Source organism: Cynocephalus volans, chromosome 12, assembly GCF_027409185.1.
Source record: "Cynocephalus volans isolate mCynVol1 chromosome 12, mCynVol1.pri, whole genome shotgun sequence".
NCBI lineage: Eukaryota > Metazoa > Chordata > Mammalia > Dermoptera > Cynocephalidae > Cynocephalus > Cynocephalus volans.
The window spans coordinates 40487564-40508489 of record NC_084471.1 but is presented as its reverse complement, the minus strand read 5'-3'; the positions used below and the strand labels follow the sequence as shown (position 1 = coordinate 40508489).

The 20926-nt window shown below is 34.5% G+C and overlaps 1 protein-coding gene across 8 annotated transcripts in view; it reads right to left on the bottom strand.

Annotated features, from left to right (window-relative positions):
- The window catches only part of PPFIA2 (PTPRF interacting protein alpha 2), a 488437-nt gene that overhangs the window by 301522 nt on the left and 165989 nt on the right, over positions 1–20926 (bottom strand). For 3 of the 8 annotated variants that reach the window (XM_063075427.1, XM_063075428.1, XM_063075429.1), the window contains exon 1: positions 16679–16759. The exons of the other annotated variants lie outside the window; for them this stretch is intronic. In XM_063075427.1, coding sequence (XP_062931497.1) covers positions 16679–16759 — 81 coding nt within the window. Of the gene's footprint in view, positions 1–16678; positions 16760–20926 lie in introns of those variants that run through there. 8 annotated transcript variants of the gene reach the window in all.

Genomic DNA, 20926 nt, shown 5'->3' with positions numbered 1-20926 from the left:
TAAATGTCAATCTCCACATTGACGTCAGTGCTTTCACCAGGTGACTGTGGTACTTTGTTGGTCTAACCACCACAATCATGAAGTCTTCCTCCACCTCCCTGGCCAAGAATGTATAATCCCCTTAACAAGTACAGAAAAAGAGTATCATGGTTTCAATCACTGATGCCAGCATCTTCAAAATTGTTAATTAAAATGTTCCTGCATAGCAGTGATTAATTATAGTCCTTAACTATATAAATTATTTTCAAAGTATTTATTGCTGTTAAAGGAACTTTCATTGATCCCAAAGTCTTTCAATAGTCAAAATTTCTTTCTAACTTAAAGGCAGCCTATTATCTTAACTGAAAGGAACCAGATTTAATCAGTAAACTGTTCTAGGCTAGAAACCTTCGTAGTGGGAATTGTGGCACCAACTTTCATCCTCTTATTAGAGTTCTACTGAACATGTCAGATCTGTGATCACGATTTGGCTTGCAACTACACAGATGGTACTCAACTGCACATTTAATGTTACATTTTCTAATATCACAATACAAAAATAGTTATCATGGGCTGCACATCCATTTTCTGTAGACAACAGGAAAAATAACATTCACATTTCCTCTTTTATCATCTACTTCTGTGAAGCCAGAAGGTTGCCTGCCATGCCTCACCATCTGTTGATGTATCACTTGCTAATATATTTTTGTTACCATCAGGGAATTAATGGGGAATTCTAGATAATATAAGACTCTATTTAATAATAAGAGATGATCAGTTTTTAAAGAATTAGATTATACTTAAGACTAAAACTACATGAACCATTTTAGAATATCTTCTTGATGTTTCAGAAGGCCCATCAGAGTTGTGAATACAAGGTCCCACAGTAGTCAATATTTCTTTCTAACTTAAAGGCAGCCTACTATCCTAACTGAAAGGGAAAAAAATCAATCTGTAAACTGTTCTAGGCTGGAAACATTTTCAGTAGGAATTGTGCCACTAACTTTCACCCTTATTTTAGTACAAATTTTCTTGTAATAAAAAACATAATAACAACAAAAGTCCCATTAAATAGAAAATGGTCAGAAATAGAAAAGGCAATTCTTATTTCTATGCCTCTGTGTTCACTTTCCTAGATATGAAAGACTGCATCTTTCTACTAAGACTAAATGAATGCAGTAACAGGTTGCACAGCCCACGGACTGCCTTTTTAGTAGTATGATCTCCAGAATATCCTTTGACTTTCCAGTTCCTATGAATAAAATATGAGCATATGAATTTCTATCTGTAGTCACCACGACGTCCCTATAGACATTTTATTTTTCTTGAGAAAATCCTCCACTCCCCTGACAGGGCTTGCATTCAGTGAGTCATATGTCAATTTATAGAAACAAAGTCCTAATTTAATTGATCCTCATGTGGTTCACATGGCTTTTAAAGGTGTCAAGTTTGTTTGTTGTTCAATGCCTTTGTATTACCAAAGGTTAGATAACATGTAACTGAAAGGATTTTGATGTTTCCTCTTCTTTTCATGGAATTATATTAAAAGTAATTTGAATGCTAAATAAACTGACGTTTCATTTGGTTTGAAAACTGGCAGAATACTCAATATGAAGCAAAAGGACATAATACTTGTATGCATATGAATACATACTCAAATTATGTAGGAAATCGAAGTAGATTCTAAGTAGATAGTTATAAATCCATTACTACTGCTATACCAGAGCAAACATGGGCCTGGATAATAATTTTTAATCAAAGTGTTTCATGAGAAATTTAAAGCCCATCTTAAACTTAGAAGTCTCGGGTAATACATATTATTCAATAATACTTATTGAACAGATATTTATGAAACATATATTTTTTGATCAGCACCATGATAGGCATCAACAATGTGAAGGTGGGCAAAACATGTTGGCTCTGTCCTTTGGATGTTTCTATTAAAAAATAAAAAAGGCAATGCACATAAATGTATACATAATTGTATACTGAGATAGCTTGTATAAAAGAAAATAATGTGGTACTATAAACCTATAAAACAGAAGAATTTGGTCAGCAAAGACATATTGGTTAGGAAAATGATCAGTTGCATGTAAACATATCACAAAATAAGAGTGACAGAAATAGGAGAGAATAAATGCTCTCTGACTAAAAAAGACTACTGGTTACAACAAAATTATGTATGACAGCTCCAAGGTGACAAAAGCCCGTACTCCTTCTCTCTGTTTCTGCCACTTTGAGCACGGGCTTCCACTTCATCATCCAGGATGGCTGCTTGAGCTCCAGCAATCATGTCTGCACGCCAGCTAGCAGGAAGAAGAAAAGTGGGAGAATGGTGCTTTCTATCCCTTTTAAAGAGCTTCCTAGAAGTTTTGCAATCTGCTCCCTTGCAGGAGCGAGTGAACACTCAGTCGTATAGCCATACCTCGCTGTAAGAGGGGCTGGTGCAGCCATGTGAAATGAGCCTAATTAAGAATTGGGAGTCCTTCAATAAAGAAGAAAAGAAGAATGGATATTTGGAGGTAGAGTAGCAGTATCTGCCATAGCTGTCTTGAGAAAATGACTTCAGATCTGAGGTTTAGAGTACTAATAGATGACAACCAAATGGAGGGAGGGGGAAAGAGTGAAGAACAGGGCAGGCAGAAGCACAGTCCACATCAGCCTCCCCTGCAGGTGGACATGGACGCTTCTATCCAGTAGCCTTTTTGTGGGAGGGAAATTAACTCCTCCGTTTTAGTTGATGCTATTTTGTGACTTTTAAAATATGCAGATGAACCCAATTTTAGCTAACCATGCTGTAGTGTAATCCTGCCAACCACACCAATGGTGGAGCTAGGGCTGGGGTCTGGTGCTCCCAGACCCCTCCAGACGGTTCACAAACCCTTCACACACAGGTCTATGAGCTAGGTAACTGGAAAAAGGTACTTAGAACCTTGGTTGAAGAAGGAGTAGTCTTTATTCAGCACATACAACACTATGAGCTGAGCAACCCCCAGAGAAACTTAGAAACTCAATTGCTACCGGCAAAGTCCAAAGAAAAACTGAAACCGAGCAGCTGCCAGCAGAGTAAACATGCTCTACTGTTAGACGCCAGCTCTGCCAGCCAGCCTGCTAACTGAAGAACACACAATAGCTACAAAACTAAAAAGATACATGGGTGCACATGCACACTAACTCCACCCACACACAACTTGTTTACAAGAAATGTCCAGGGAGCCTGACTAAATTATCCTATTTTCCCCACACATGCCTAATAGAATAACCTTTGATGACCCCTTAGATAAGGCGTAGTTCCTCTGTTTTATTATTTTTCTTGAGTCTGGTGCATCATTAATATTTTTGTTTTGTTTTGTTTATTAATAATAGGAGGTTTACTCTTATTTTGAGTTTATAATAGCTTGCAATAGCAGACACAAATGTAAATAAACATCTACCATCAAGCCTATATAAACACCACTAGAATATATACATATTTTGTAAATAGCTGCTTGACATATTTATTGCTGAACTAAAGCAAAAATTTGAAAACTTTTAGATAATCATATCTAATATTTTAGAAAATCTGAAAACATATTTTAAAAGAAATCATTCAACTACTGTAATTTCATCTGAAAATATCCCCTGCCAATTTTGGGGCGTGGGGGAGGGGATTGGCAATTTATTTCAAAATAATTTCAAATATTTTTAGACCAGTCATTTGACTTGGCAAGAAAAGTTTTATAATACAACTGAAGATACTAGAATTTCACATAAACATTATAATATTTCAAATATAAATTAATCAAGCAGTAGAAATAGAATTAATGTTTACTGAACTTTGTTTTTTGGGATAATAAAATGTATTACTAACCAGGGTATTCTCATCTGTAGATTTACTTAACTGGGATTCGACTTCCTTTAATACAAAATGTTATTTTGTACAAGGAAGGTAAACATCAGTACATCTTGTATTTCATTAAATAATTATTTCACTTAACTGGTTTGACAAAATTAACATTGATTTTCTTAGAAGGAAATCATAAGTTATAGTAAAATACTCTACTTTTAAAAAAGCTATGTTACTTTCTTATTTTTTCTTTTAAATTTTCACTTTGGACTGGTTATCTCCTGTATCAAAGGCACAGTATTAGCAAGTAGACATGCCCTTTAATCTGTTGTTTTTTCTACTAAGAAAAAGCCAATGGCAAATGCCGGAGAACATACGTATATTAATTTAACCACTATAACATGAGATATGATCATATGAACAAGCCATCAAAATAATCCAAGAAAGAGAAGTTAAGGTACCTGTTGACAAGCAATGTATGAAGATATTGTATAAACTTCTCAGGAAGGCTTCTGGGAAGAAAGGCCCATTAAATTGGTTTAATGTGAAAGATATTGATGCTCTAAAACTGAAGTATTTATGAGAAGAAAACACTAGGGTAAATTGGGAGGCAAAGATAAGTTGGGTGGAAAGACAGCAAGTCAGTTTGACTAGGGAGACTGTATTGGGAGTAATGAAATATATACAGACAGACTAGGTTACTATGAACTTGATTAGAGATGACAAGGGTACCTGTCAACCTTGGCAGTTGTATTAATTATCTATTGTTGCATAACACATTTTCCCAAAATTCAGTGGCTTGAAACAATGATTGTTAATTACCTCTTACTGTTTTTGTGGGCCAGATTTTGTGAATGGCTCAGCTGGGTGGGTGGTTCTGCCTTGGGGCCTCTCAGGAGGTTGCAGCCAGAGGTCAGCTTGGGAAGCACCATCTGAAGCCTTGCCTACTACTAGAGGATTTACTTTCAAAGTGTTTCATTCACATGACTGGCAAGTTACTGCTGGCTATTAGTTGGGAGCCTTAGTACCTCCCTATGTAGGCAACTCCACATGCTGTTTGAGCATCCTCACAGCATGGCAGCTAGTTTGTGAGTCATTCCAAAACAGCAAGGAAGAAGCTGCAATGCCTTCATGATTTAATTTTAGAAGGCACACACTGTCAATTGCACCATATAATATTATTCATACAGGGTCAGTTCTAATTTAATGAAGGAGGGGTCTACACAAAGGTAGGAATTTTAGAAGGTAAGGATCATGGGGGGTTGTTCTGGAAGTTAGCAACCAAATCAGGTAGTAATATTAATATCTTTATTATTATACTATTATTATCATCACCATGATACTCATACTGCCTGCTCTGAGCTGATCCTGCTGGATATTGCAAGTGGCTGTATAGTGACTGTTGCATCTCTCAAATGCAGCACAAAGTGCAGAAGATGAAGACATTGATCAACACCAATAATTTGGGTATGTTAAAGCATCTTTTCTATAATAGTTAAAATACATTTTAAAACAGTTCTTATTTTACAATATTAGAATAAGATTGCAATTTTTTTTCTCATTGAAACTAAATTCAGAAAAATCTCGAGACAAAGTATTAGTGAATCTTTAACCAATCATAAACTAGTGCTTTATCATGACTGTTTTAAAATTACAATTTTCTTATGAATTGTGATTTTGAACTTTTATGAAAGCAAAAGTGATACTTCATAGGCCTTGTTATGGAGATTTAGCTGAAGGAGGGATAAGTTTTGATATTTGAGAGTTGTGTACTATAGGAACAGCAACTATATAACACCCCTCTATATAACACCCCTCTTCTAAGGAATGCTCATTATTTTAATCAAGCTCTAATTTGAAATAAGAATTTAAAAAAGAAATTGGCCACATTTATTGTAGTGAATAATTTAAAGCTTTTGTTTCATTTTAACGTTTCTGGGTGAAAGATAAATTTCATTAACAAGAGATGAGTATAATTCTTGACACAGCTATGTATTAAGTCTGAATTTGGAAACTCCTTGACAAACATATGCCCTAAGGAGGTAGAAGCTAAAGGTCATCATTACAGAGGTCTGGTCCTCAATTTAATTAACTTATTTTTGTGCAAAAAAGTAGTTTGGAATCCTCACAATTAATATATCACTTGGAGTTATACATTGGCCAATAAAAAAAATAAACGACTTCATCACAACAAATCAAAGCGCATCGTTCAAAAATATAATAATTATTTATAACTGGAGGAAGGCCTTGTGGATATTTAACCTTCTACTCATCATTAATCCTTCAAATAGAAACTATCTTTTATAGGGCTAAAAATACTTGATCTCTTGTCCACTGTTATTCAATTTGTGGTATTTCTGTGTATCGCATCACCTGGGATTCAGTTTAAAAATCCAAATCCCTTGGTCCTTAATATTTTCTGAATTATATCTAGAGGTAGCACGTGGTAGCCTGCATTTTTGGATAATTGTGTATTCTGAAGTTTGAGAATCACTGTGGTATACTAACTGGCTGTATTTAATGAGATTAGATAAATGCAATGAGAAAAGTAAGGGTAATTTTCTAGATGTATAGTGGTACATTGGCCTTTCCACACAAAAACAAACTCCTACCCTCTGTTTAGCTTATAAAACTGACTGTCCCCCTCATCATTATCTACAGTGTTTCATTTACTCATTTCCTTAAGTACATGTCTTGCAGTGCCATTTAATCTTTGTTATTATATATGGGCAAAAAATTAAAATAAATTTTGGAATTATCTTAGTGCAAAATAAATTAACTTTATTTCAGTTATAATATTTTATGAGGTTAAAAAATCTTCAAACTTGTCTTAATAAAGAACATCTATTCATTTCACACATATTTTGGAGTGTTTACTATGTGCCACGCAAGTGGGAATATTCTAGGAACCATTGTTAAATAATACATTTTTAAAAAAATTTATGTCTGTAACATGGTATTATAGCAGAATTAAAGCATAATTTTCCAGCAAGTTTCAATGTTTTTTCCTTTTTGAAAAATGAAATATATTTTCAATCAAAAATATTACTTCCTATGCTTATTACCTAAAGACTGGCCCATATTCAGTCAGTTCAACATTAATCTCACGAGCACTTGGAGTTCCTCAACTCCATAATATTTTGCAGTATCTGTCAATATTTATTTTCATTTCAATTTCCGTTTAGAAAGTTGATCACAGTCTAGCTGAGACTGCTACAAATCTATGCTTCCAATCCCAGCTCGACTCTCACTGCTGCTTGATGTCTATCATCCCCAACATCAGTACAAGACATCATTTCCAACCTTTCCCACTCTCGTAAAGCATGTAATACCATACTTATCCTATGTACTTTTGGTAAAGTGATTAGGATAAGGCCATTTGATGTGAACTGTCTAAACTTTCTTCCTCTTTATCAAGTTTCTATCTCTTTACACCTCTTTTCTTTTCCTTTTCTTCTAAGATGAAACATTCTTGCTTCTAAAGCCAACATTTCAGCTCTTCCTTTAACTTCACCTTTCTTGATTTCTCCAGCTTTCTCTTCCTTCTCTCAATAAACCAAAGAAAATACATATAATATTTATTTTAACCTTTTATGTATGACAACGATTGCTCCCTAAAGATATGAACTACATCTAAAGGAAGTTCTTAGTGTTTCCTGAATGAAAGAAATGTGTATGCAAATATTTGACCTATGTTATGTTATTGTTAAAACATGATTCTTTATGCATTAAATATTTTAACATTAAATAAAATGGTATTAAAACAATGTAATTAAACAATGGTAAAGTATAATTCTTCAAATATAGTGAATTTATAATATTTTATTTAAGAGAATTTATACCTTTTAGGATTTCAATGGCAGCCCCCTTTTTTTTGGCTTGTTGTGTAACATGAATCAAAAAACACCTGTGGCTTTAGGCTTATTGTAACTCCAAAGATGGACCATCTTAGAAAGAGCAGATTAACAATGTGCTAAATAAGACCAAAAAATACAGAATAAAAAGAAATAGTAAGTATGCTATATATCGCCAAGCAATATAATATTGTAGTTCAGAATAATCACTTTTGCATTAATTTTATTTTGTAGAAAACAGTCAATATATTTAATATTATTTTCTATGAATCTTCTGTCCTTTTCTCACCAACACAATTAAAATTGAGAATATTCGAGATACAAGAATTAGGTTATGCTCCTTGCTTCCTAGAATCCTTGCTTAGTTTTCTATTTAACTTCACCAATCTCTGCTTTGTGATATAACTTACAATATCAATCCATGATATTCTTTTAAAATGACAATAGCATCAACTCTTGCTGACTTTCAGTAATACAAATGTCTTTAAATCTTTACATGTTGTATGGAGCACTCAGCATATAAAGTGAACTAGTCTCTTTTAATTTGTAGATATTTTAAATAATATCCTAAAATTTGCCATTTTACAAGCTGGTGATTTTTAATTTACATTTGTATGTTTGTAAAACTTTAAGGTGATAATAAAAACCGTAATGATGATACAAAATGGTAAACTTCAAAATGAATCACAAAATGCAACTTAAAACTATGCATTTATAAATGGAATCCAAGAACAGTTTTGAAAGGATACTTAATATCAATGTTCTGAAAGCTTATGTTCTATAAGCACAAAAATATCTTATATAAAATTAAGACCTTGAAATGTTAATTCAGTATATTTTAATAAGCTCCCTTAACTTATATTGGAAGTAGTTCAAAAGAAAAAAGATTATTTGTGGAATAAATTATGCTATTATTTAGAAAGTACCTTAATCATTAAAAATGACAATAGCTAATCTTGATTGAACGCCATCTTTATTGGAATTAAATACTTCATTCAATATTTCATAATTTTTCATTGAGAATTCACAATAACCTCATAACCTAGATACCCTAATTCTTTTCCAGTAGTTGAACAAAGTGAAAATAGAGAAATAATTTCACTTTCTCATCACCGCATTCCAGTAAATGACAGAATCTAGTTTTGAACTATGTGCTTAATTCCAAAGGGCATGCTTTTAATTATGATGCAATTTTTTTCTTGAGAACAATCCTTATTATTTGTAAAATATTTTTAAAATATAAAAGACAAAAATGATAGGATAACAATGAGAAAGTTAACTATGAACTAGAATTAAAAGTGGATTAGGAAATAGAATTATGCAATTGTATTTACCCAATTTATTATTATATGTAAGTTTAAAGTCTATGCATTTTTGTGTGTCTACTGTAAAGTACAGAATAATGTGCAATTGTGAATTTTAGATAATTTTTCTTGAGGTGACCCTAAGATTCTTGGGTGCAGAGACCAGGTGTTTTGCTCAGCATTGTTAAAGTCTGGCATAATGGGGACACTCAAAAAGGTTTGTCAAATGATTTAACAAATAAATACAAGAGGACTAATTTTAGGCAGTCTCCAATTTACATGTGAATTCATTCACTCAATCAAAAAGCACAGACACCTTCTATATGACAGGCATTAGGCTAAGTGTCAATAAACAAATATGCGTGCTGAAGCAAAATAAATTATATGCTCTCTAGGCATTCACAGCCTAGTGGCTAAGAGAGATTAAGTGAAAAACTGATTGTAGTATAATAAAGCAATAACCATACATTAATTATGCTAGGGAAGTACAAGAACAGGAGGATTTAACTTGAATTAATGGTCAGGAATCATATTCCAGGATGGGACTGAAAGAAAATATAAGCTTTCAAAATGTATTTGCAAAATAAACACACACATTCAAGAAGCAGGAACATCTAACTTTAATTAGGTTCAGGGGTGATATTCAAGGAGGAGTGATATGGAAAATAGCTTCCAAAATGTGTTTGCAAAATAAACTAAGTGCACATACTCAAAATGATGGTAATTCTGGGTAAGTCAATGTGTCCGAGTGTTTCTTTCCCCACCCCACCCCCACCCTCTTCATTCCCTGCCAAAGTCATTTCATCTACTTCCATAGCTCTCTCCACCCTGTAAGCAGATGTCTCCCACATTTACATCTGCTACTCAGACAGACCTTTTTCTGAGAGCCAAACCTGTGTTTCCAACTGTCTACTCAATCTGTCCAAAACTGAACTCAATATATTGCTTTCAAAACCTGCTCTTCTATATCCCTCTCTCCTTTACTAGAAAATGCAGGTAATCTTGCCTTTTCCTTGTCTCTCTCCTGTATTCAGCAACTCAATAAATTCTTTTTAATGTATTTCTTATAGACTTTTCCCTTGTCTTTAACTTCTCTTCCCTCAAATCCTTGCCACCTCTAGAGTGGTCTATGAACACACTTCCTGCTGCTGCTGCTATTGTGGCTGCTAGTGATTGGGCTTTTTCTAACCACCAGCAACTGTGCTCAGTGCATTAAATGCTTTATCTCAAGAGCCTCCTAAATTACTTGCTTTCTTCCAATTTCCTTCCCCTCCAGGCATTCCCTGAAACATAGAGCTATTTTAGCCAGGTATAAGTGAAATATATTTGTGGGCCCCAGCCTGGGACTCTTTCAATCGTTTATGAGGGTACTTTAAAAACAGAAGTAAATGATAACACGAATGTTTCCATGAACTTTCTGAAGCACCCTCATATTGTGTTCCCATGAGATCGTTCTAAATCAGGATGTCAGCAATTCCTATATGACAGTGAGCAGGACATTCTTCTTGTCAATTTGTAATTCAATTCCACACCTATCTACTAATTATGGCTGTGTGCTGGGCCACTCCGATTGGTTCTAGTGAATTAACAATGAAGAAAACGACACAGTGTCTGTCCTCATGGAACACAGAACTTAGCAGACTTCTATTAAATAGAAACTTCTGCAGGGCCGAGTCCGTGCTGCACTTGGGAGAGTGCGGTGCTGGGCGCGGCGACGCTCCCGCCGCGGGTTCGGATCCTATATGGGAATGGCCGGTGCACTCACTGGCTGAGTACTGGTCACGAAAAAGACAAAAAAAAAAAAAAAAAAAAGAAACTTCTGCAAATGGAAGAGTTATGATTTCCTATCTGGAACTCCAGGGGCTATTCATTGATTTCTATGATTGGTTTCACTGATATACAGACCATTATTAAATTAACAAAAGTGTATATTTAGCACATATTTTTCCCCCTAAATTTCCCTTTATTTCAGTGCAATTCCAGAATGCAAATTTGTTGAAAATTTGACTACAATAAAAATGTACTTTCAACTTAGAGAAAACTATATCAGAAAAGATTAAATGATGAGGTATAACTAAATGAAATCCTGTAGTTTAAAAATTCAAAGTGGCAATAGTACAATACTTTGATGTCAAATTCGGAGCCAAATTTCTATAAATTTCCGCCCTAATAGAACAGCAGGATTAGATATGATGTAGCTTACAATACTTTTGCTGCTGTATTTAATTATCAGCAGTTTAGGCAGCAGAATAAAGGGAAAAGAGCATGGACTTTTGTGTTCCATAATCCTGAATTCAGAGAGAAACTATGTTACTTGCTCTATTGGGTACCTTTTGTGAACATCAGTTTTTCATCTGTAAAGTAGGGAAATCCTCACAATTCATCTGGATTTTTTTGAAAGCTACTGAATTGTTCTAAGTTCAATTCTTAGCCAAGTCAACAACCAGGATTCTAACTAAATTACAAATCCGAACCTGTCATTTTATGCTGTAAATCCTTAAATCCCAAGTGTAAGATCCCAAGGATGATAGTCAAATATATCTTTCTGTTCTGGAGTTTGCACTCTTTGCTTTTAGCCATTTCCTGTCTCCAGATAATGTTCCAGTTATATTAAACTCTGCCTTTTCCACACATCAGTAAGTAGCTTTGAACATGCTGTTCTACCTGCTTGAACCACCTCTTGTGCTAACTCTACCACTCATAATCATGAATGCATACAACTGGTTGACAGGAAAAAAACCTCAATTTTTTACTTAGTTGGGCATCTGTGCTTATATTTCTGGGTAATCCTGGAGCCAAAGGGTCTGTCTTTCTTATCATCTCTATAGGGCTACTTTGCTTTTACTCACTTATTTTGAACACTTAACACATGCCAAGCATTCAGATAGATATTTGCAGAAGTATTTTAAATTTATCAACAATAAGAAGTTATAATGTGCTCCAAAGAGTAGAAAATAACAGTGGACTCCTAAGTAGCATCAAAATGATAGAATATAGAAAATCTGGTTCTTTCCTGAAAAGCTAGAATTAACCCAACCTTGTTTTATTACAAAGATATGGTGTTCCATAACAATTACCAATATTACCTTTTGAGTGAAAATTCTTCATGCATTTGAGATTTCCAGCTTACCCATTAGTCCTATAGACTTCAAGTGCTAATCTTATTTACCAAGTATGAAAATATATGTTAATCAAATTTTAAAGTTTTCTTGATAAAATAAGAAAAGCCCCAATTAATAAAGAATGGCAAAATGGTATAAAAAGAAAAATTTTCAGAAAAGCTTTGGCTAGCTGCCAAAGAATTATATTAAAAAACAATAAAAGTAAAGCTTTTCCTTGATCGCTCATGTAACTATTAACATATTTTGAAGAATCCAACATTGTATGGTACATAAAGGCCTAGTGTTAGACAAATTTACCTTTATATATCTTTAGATATATATTCTTAATTAATTAATTTATTTTTGATTATACATATTTATGGGGTACAGAGTTAACTGTCAGTATTTGTGTATAGTGGGCCGAGCCCGTGGCGCACTGGGGAGAGTGCGGCGCTGGGAGCGCAGTGACGCTCCCGCAGCGGGTTCGGATCCTATATGGGAATGGCCGGTGCACTCACTGGCTGAGTGCTGGTCACGAAAAAGCCAAAAAAAAAAAAAAAAAAAAAGTATTTGTGCACAGTATGTGATGATCAAATCAATATTATCAGCATGCTCATCATTACAAATAGTAATTATTCTTTGTGTCCCTTAGATAGTAATTGGGTAAGGGACACAAGAATAATCCTTAAGTATTGTTTCAATTAATATATAGTTATGCCCTGCTATCTGCCCGTATAGTTACAAGAGAAAGAATTTGTTGTTAATTGTGCTAAATTTTCATAGTTTTAACCATTTACCTTTTAATTATATGCCTCCAGCTTATTAAACAGAGGTATTGGTGGTATCCATGTGTTAGAGGCACAACTTACTAAAATGTTCTTGGGGATTATAACAAAGCATAACAATTGCTTCAATGATGGTATGAGCAGGCAAAGGGGATCAAAGGAAAGGCAGTGAATAGAGCAGGAATGAGGGAAGGCTTCTTGGAAAAGGTAGCGTTTGAGATGAATATCTAAGAAAAAATTTTCCATATAGCCTTACAACACCAAGGTTAATGGTTCGGATCCCAATCCTGGCCAGCTGCCAATAAATAAACAAACAAATAATAGAAAAAAAATTTCTAATGGGCAGGTTCAGTGAAGAGGCTAAGACAATCAGCACAGAAGCATACAGACAACTTTCTGGGAAAGTAGATAGAGCACTATGTTGCATGTGTCCCAGATCACAAAGGGCTTTTTATGCCAGTCTACAGAGATGAAATTTATCCTTTAAGGAGAAGGGATACATGAAGTATTTAAGCATGGAAATGGCAGATTACTGTGTTTCTATACTTTGTGGTAAACTATCTTTCTTGTTTTCAGTGGGTATCAGGGGGCAAGAGAGTTAGCCACTTTTGTACACATCGTGTTATAAATGCTAGGATTAAATGGCAAAGCAATGTATCCTAATCAGGAGTAATTCTTCCGTGGGCCCAACAAATAAACCTGCTGCTATCAGAAATTAATTTCTTTGGTTTAAGTAAGTGGTTTGCAAGCTTCTTTTTGTTTTGTTTTTGATAGTAGCACACAGTTTATTGTTCACAAAAGCTTGCATAGAGCTCCAATGAATAAAAGTAAATATGAAATAAAGAAACATTATGAGCCTTGAAATAGTGTTTCACATCCCTACTGTCTTTAGCAACTACTGACAAACTCCCATGAAACCTTAGGGTTGCAGAGACAGTTTGAAAGCCACTTGGTGAAGGTATTTATTTTCTAGGAAATGAGGAAAGCCGTACTGGTGACATGTGGGAGGACTAACACATTGAGTCATGATTAGCCAATCTAGAGGCTTAGTAGAGCAGATAGGTAGTTTTATTTGCAAAAATAGATCTATGAAAGAACAAATGTGCAATCATGTTTGGGTGTCATTTTTATGGACAAGAAATTAAAGGGAATTTGCTGTTTTCTAGTATATGTAAATATTAAGTATTTATATTTATTAAATATATAATTGTTTGTTTTAAATTAGGTTTCCCATTTGTACATATTTGAGCTTCATAAATTGATAAATCTAATGCAAACAAATATTATAATTATTCTTTTCCTCTAGTATAATTTAATTTTTATTTTTTGTGTGTGAATCAAAGGGCGTTCTAGGCAACTATACTCTAGAACTTGACTTTTGGTGATAAGAAATTGATTAAACATTTAGTGTAAACTGGGTGTTGGCGTCTTCAAGGATCCAGGCACCTCTGCATAGGAAAATGCACACACAAGTGTATTTATTCATAATAATATAAAACCGAGAACTCACACGTAAGGGAATTAATTTAAATTGTATTATATATTCTATTCCATAAAAGTATTTGCGTTTGTGTATGTAGAAGCAAAAATGTATGTGGCTAAATTCAAATGCAATGAAAAAGAAAGTCCTGCATTGAGAATATTCTTCAGCTTCTCATTTGTTGCATTTTCACCTTTGAACTACTCAGGTCAAGTACATTTTAAATCTTACTCTTAAAATTCAGTGATGTACAGTGTCAGAAAAAATGACCAGATAGTTTGGACTCTTAATGAGAAATGGAACTAAGACTCAGTATTACTCATGCTAAGCCAACTTAAATATTTTTGCATATGTTAAAATCTGTGCTAAAATAATTTTAAGAAAGTAAGCATTAAAATTCCCACTCATTGATGCAGAATCATTTTAGAAATACATTTATGTCATTCCATAATAAGAACTATTTTTGAAAATTTAAACATTTTCACAGGACACATTTTTTGACAAATGGTCTGTTACTTTTACAGCAGATCATTTCTTTTCACAGCATATAAACCAAAGAAAATACACTGCCTTAAAATAGGTTAATGTATGTAAGAAAAATAATTGTTTAAATTTTTCCTGTGAAAATAAGAGCAAAAAGTCAACTATTTTAAACCTTTATCTTCATGCTTTAAAAACCATCTTTCTCTCTTTTCTCTCTTCCATCAAAACTAAAAACAAACAACAGCAACAAAGAGATAAACACCCAAACACATATTGCCTGTTATCATAAACCTCAGAATCAAAGATATGAGATTAAACATGTATGAGAATAGAGTTCATATTTGCCAACATTTTAAACAAAACCCTATGATTTTTACATGAATATGCTATTATACTAACCAAAAACAGGAGTGGTTAAAAATTATTCCACCACGTTTTCAAAGAAAATCACCTGCCAAGAAAGGTGTCCGCAAGATCTTTACTGAAGGAATTGTAAAAAACCTGTGTCATGACTGAGCATACAGAATTTACTGGCCCTTACACTTGAAGAGACTGAAGTAGAATACCTAATGTCAAAAGCTGCCCCAAAGAGCCAGCCACAGGATATTGTAAAGACTGTTTATATCTCAGTGTATCAAGAAGGGGGAAAAAAGTAATAATTCTGTAGAACAGCCCCAGGGCATTTGCATTTTGAATCACTGCCACAATAAGCAGATCACCACTGGGAAGACAATATATTCAGTAACAACACAGACTGCACTATCAGTAGACATCAGTGTAAAACCAGAGAGGCGACAAGATTAAAAATAGAAGTATAAAAAGGGGAGAGAGAGAGTAATTACATCTACTGCTTACAGTTTGCAAAGGCAGGAGACTTTTGCAAATCAAATGTGCATTTATTCAAAGCTCTCTTTAAAAAAATTCTGACTAGACTACCTTTACTATATTGATTCCCTGGGTCTTTATATTTATTATTTTTAGAACACTATAACCATACAGCCAAAATAATTAAATGTCAAGCTTTTTATATTTCCATAATGTAAAATATGCAGAGAGAGGAGGTTCATTTTCCCTTTTCATATAATGATGATATGACTGAATTACAAGTAAACCTTAGTACTAAAAGATGCAGTATGAAGATATAAATGAGTAGAACCTGATATACTTTAGACTTACCCATTTTCTAGATTAATGACTGATTTATTCACAGACGATTGAAATACATTTAGTAGGTAACAGCTTTGCAACTCACATTTATATTTATATTATAAATCATTTTGACTTTTTGATTACACAGAAAATCTTCCATCTTAATGAGTTTCTACTTCAGCTTAAATTAAAAAGCATACTAAACATGGTACTTAAGTCCCCTGTATTGATTTCCCGTTTATTGCACACATAACAAAATTAAATAAAAGGAATTATGTTAAGCTATGTATATGAAATACGAAACATTTTTCTAAGCCCAGAGGACTTAGTTTGCAAAGTTCCATAAAATGTCTTTTAATTTTACTCTTTCTGTGAGGCATAAGGGAAGTAACTTACAACATTTACCATATTAGACCCATAAATAATATCAGGAGACACAACACATCTCGTAAACCCTCAAGGATGGTACTGTAGCAGATTTAAAAATCCCTGTGGAAAATTGTGTTCACTATTATTTTGTTTGAATTCACAGAGAATCCTAAAGCCAGCCTATTTACATATTTTAAAACAGATTAAACTGACATGCACATTATCCGTTCCATACATCCTCTTCAATATTTTCACACTGTATAGTTTCCTTTCTTTATATTCCCCTTTATTAAAAGTTTGACCGTACATTAACTTCCTAAGTAGTGAAGCCATTTAAAGCACACTTACTTGAAAAGTGTAAAACCGGGTCCCATTAGGAGGATGCACTTTAGGGGAGCCAGAAACGGTGTTCATATCCGAGAAAATCATTTCTGATCACAGAGACAATATAATCCACAAGGAGCTACAGATGCAGAGCAGAGAGCTTAGCGTACAGATAAATCCGTGCATGCACTGAGGGAGACTACAGGGTAAAATGAAATCTGCCCCATCCTTCTCAGATACACAGTGATAGCACTTTGAATCTTTCTTCTACATTTGAAATCTAAGCTGAAAGGTCATCAGCCGCCAACCTTTTGTGCAGCTCGTTGTTTAGAACATACAGTGTTTTTTAAAAAATTAAAAACACAGAAGGAATAAAAAACAAGAACCAACGATAAATGGAGCTGTGCAGAATCTGGCAGTGCTGTGGACCTGCCCATCTGTTCTCAGTGATAATCACCTCCCTCCACCACAGTCTAGCAGAGTGATTATGCTAAATATCCTGGTTAACCAATAACAGAGTTTCATTTCAGGGAAGCATGCAGTGTAATTCAGAGGACCTCTTCTGACTAACCTGAAGCATGTTTCACATACTGTTTAAAGCTGCATTTAGTAACATTTTTTTTTATCACTCCTTTCTGTATGTTTCTAAATCTCTTTGTCACGCCCAGTCTTTTCAATAAGATGCTAATTTTTTTACAGAGCCTTTTTGTAACTAAGTAGTTCAGTTATAATTTATAGATCAAAGTATATTGTAGCTGGCTAATACGAAGGGGCAATGCATACAATTCAGTAAGGCTCTATAATATTAGAAAGTAACAAATAAAATGCACCAAATATTTTCTACTATTCTGAATTCCTAAAGAACTTATGAATATGAATGTAATCATTATTCTCATCTTCCCATCTTAGTTCAAAAATCACTGTTTGATCATCAATGCCTTAAAAAGTAGCATGCATTTGTTTTAAATCATCACAATCTTATTTCATATACATAAAAACAATTAATAAAATATCTTTATATATGTGAAGATTTCTGACTCAACATCTAAAAAGATTGATCGCAAACATCTAGGTTGTGTTGCAAAACATATTCAGTTTTCTATGTCTTTAACAAATGATTTGGTCTGTATAAAAGATCATGTTCAGATGACTTGACAACTTTCAGAGATAAAAATAAATGTTCCATTTACACATGGTTCAAAGGTGGAGACTTCAGTAGGACAAAAAACAGAATGAGCCAAAAGTTATGTCTTAAATGAATGTATCTATGATGATATAGTTATACATAATCATGAACCAGGAGCCATCTTCTTTGAACCTGGAGGCAATAAGAGTATGATGATCGGTCTTTAATACTTAAGTTACTATTCATTTGTACTTTTGATTCTCCAATTATTCATCTAACATAATGTAGAGCTAGGGCTGGGTCTGGAGCTCACAGACCCCTCAAGCCCATTGTCCAGACTGGGTCTCAAACCCTTCACACATAGGTCTATGAGCTAGGTAACAGGAAAAAGGTCATTGGAACCATGGTTGAAGAAATAGCAAGCTTTATTCAGCACACACACATCTAAGAGGTAGGCAGTCCAAAGAGAAACTCTGAAACTCAACTGCTACAGGCAAAGTCCAAAGAAAAACTGAGCAGCTGCCAGCAAAGTAAACATGCTCTAATTTTAGATGCAAGCTCTCTACTATTCAGCCACTGCTTCACAAACTGAAGGACACACAATAGCAAAAAACTAAAAAGATACATTGGTGCACATGTGCACTAACTCCACCCACACATAGCTTGTTTGCAAAGAATGTGCTGCACCACCTCCAACCAGACCTGAGGTGAGGGGCCTGACTGAACTATCCCATTTCCCCAACACATAATATCAATGGGGAGGAAGCAGAAAAGTGATTCTCAATTTCTTAGATATGATTCCTACATTCTAATAAATTATGTGTGTAGGTAATTATTTAACTAACAAACTGCGAATAAATCAGAAGATAATTTTTTGGATAAAATTCTTATTTGGGGATAAGTTTAGATTTACAGAAAAGTTTCAAAGGTAGTACAAAGAGTTCCCATATACCCTTCACTCAGATTCCCCAATTGTTTACATTTTACATCACCATGATACATTTGTCAAAACTAAGAAACTGATGTTAGTACATTATGCACTGGACTGTAAACTCTACTTGAATTTCATTAGTTTTTCCATAAATGTTCTCTTTATATTCTAGATTCCAATCCAAGGTACCACATTTATTTGATTATCATGTCTCTCCAGTTTCTTCTGATCTGTGACAGTATCTAGTCTTTTCTTTGTTTTTCATGAGCTTTATGGTCTTGAGAAGTACCGACCAAGTATCCTGTAGGATATAGCCTCTATTTCCATGATATCAATCATGTTTTTCTGATGTTCTCCTCACAATTAAACTGGGGCTATGGGTTTTGGAAGAAAATACCACAGACATTAAGTGTCCTTGTTATCATATCACATTGGTGGTACATGACATCCACATAATACCACTAATGATGTTAACCATTTGTCTAAGGAAGTTCCTATTTATTTTTTGATCATTTTTATTTTTGTTTTTTAAAAATTTATTGAAACATAATTGTATGTATCTGTGGGGTACAGCACTGGATATCAATACCTGTGTGCAATATATGATGCTCAAATTGGGATAATTAGTATATTTAACACTATACAATGTAAGCATTTTTTGTGGCCCTTTACCAATTTCTTACTAATACCCCCTCCAAAATTTCCCACCTCTGGTGGTCTCGGTTCTTTATATTTTTAATTTTAATTTCAATTTTCTTTTATTGAATCATAATTGATTATACATACATTTGAGGTTCAACATTGTTGATCAAATCAATTTTATTAGCATATAATTATTACGAATCATACTTATTCTTTACGCCCCTTATCCAATCTCTCCCCATGCTCCTCTCCCTCTCCCCTCCCACCACTGATAACGCTAGACTTCTTCTCTCTTTCTGAAAGAGTAATGGTTACTCTGTTGATTTGTTGCCTAGGCCATCTGTCCAGTGCTGAGAGGTGTGTTCAAGTCCCCCACTATTATCTTAGAGCAGATGCTTCTTCTGTCACTCTTGATTGGGCTTTGTGGAGAGAGACATCCTCTTCTTTTCGTTGGTCTCTGCTGGTGATTCTACTTGTGTCAATACATTTGAGTGGCTGGTAGGCTATCTGCATGGTGGTTGTGGCCACTTTTGCGGCAGCCATGGCTAATGTGGTGGCTGTGGTGGGCTACCCAGGTGGAAGTGGTGTTTTTGTATGCTCCTTGCCTGGTTGTGGGAGGAGGGGTCGTCCCCAGCTTCATCTGTTTTTATGTTCTAAGATGTTGTTGCAGAGCAGTTGGGTGGGAAGGAGAGAAGGGAAGGGGGAAAGAAATAGTGTGGGAGAAGGAGAAAGGAGAAGGAGTGTGGTTGAGGCCTGTGGCTTGGTCATTGCTGTGCTGAATGTAGATGTCAGGGGGGTGTGGACGGAGCCCTTGGCGGTGGCCTTAGTTCTGTTCTTTCTTTTTGAAAGTTCAACAAATCATTGTGATTGTTTATCTTTCTTTTTTAAAAATTTGTCTGTGTTTTTAGCTCCCATTTATGAGTGAGGATATGCAATATTTCTTTCTGTGCCTGGCTTATTTCACTTAATATAATTTTCTCTAAGTTCATCCCTATTGCTGCAAATGGCAGAATTTCATTCTTTTTTTTTGGCAGAGTAGTATTCCATTGTGTATATATACCACATTTTCCATATTCAGTTGTCTGTCAATGGACATTTAGGTTGGTAGCAACTCTTGGCTATTGTAAATAGAACTACAATAAACATGGGAGTGTAGGTATCCCTGTGACATGATAATTTCCATTCCTTTGGGTATATGCCCAGAAGTGAGATTGCTGGATTGTGTGGCAGTTCTATCTGTAGTTGTTTGAGGAAATTCTGTACTGTTTTACATAATGGCTAGGCTAATTTACAGTCCCACCACCAGTGTACAAGAGTTCCCCATTCTCCACATCCTCACCATCATTTGTTATACTCTGTCGTTTTGAACATAGCCAGTCAAACTGGGATGAGATGATATCTCAATGTGGTTTTGATTCGCATTTCCCTGATGCTCAGTGATGTTGAGCATTTTTTCATGTTTCTGTTGGCCATATCTATATCTTTCTTTCAGAAATGCTTATTTAGCTCTTTGCCCATTTTTTAATTGGTTGACTTGCTTTTTTACTGTTAAGTTGTTTGAGTTCCTTCAATA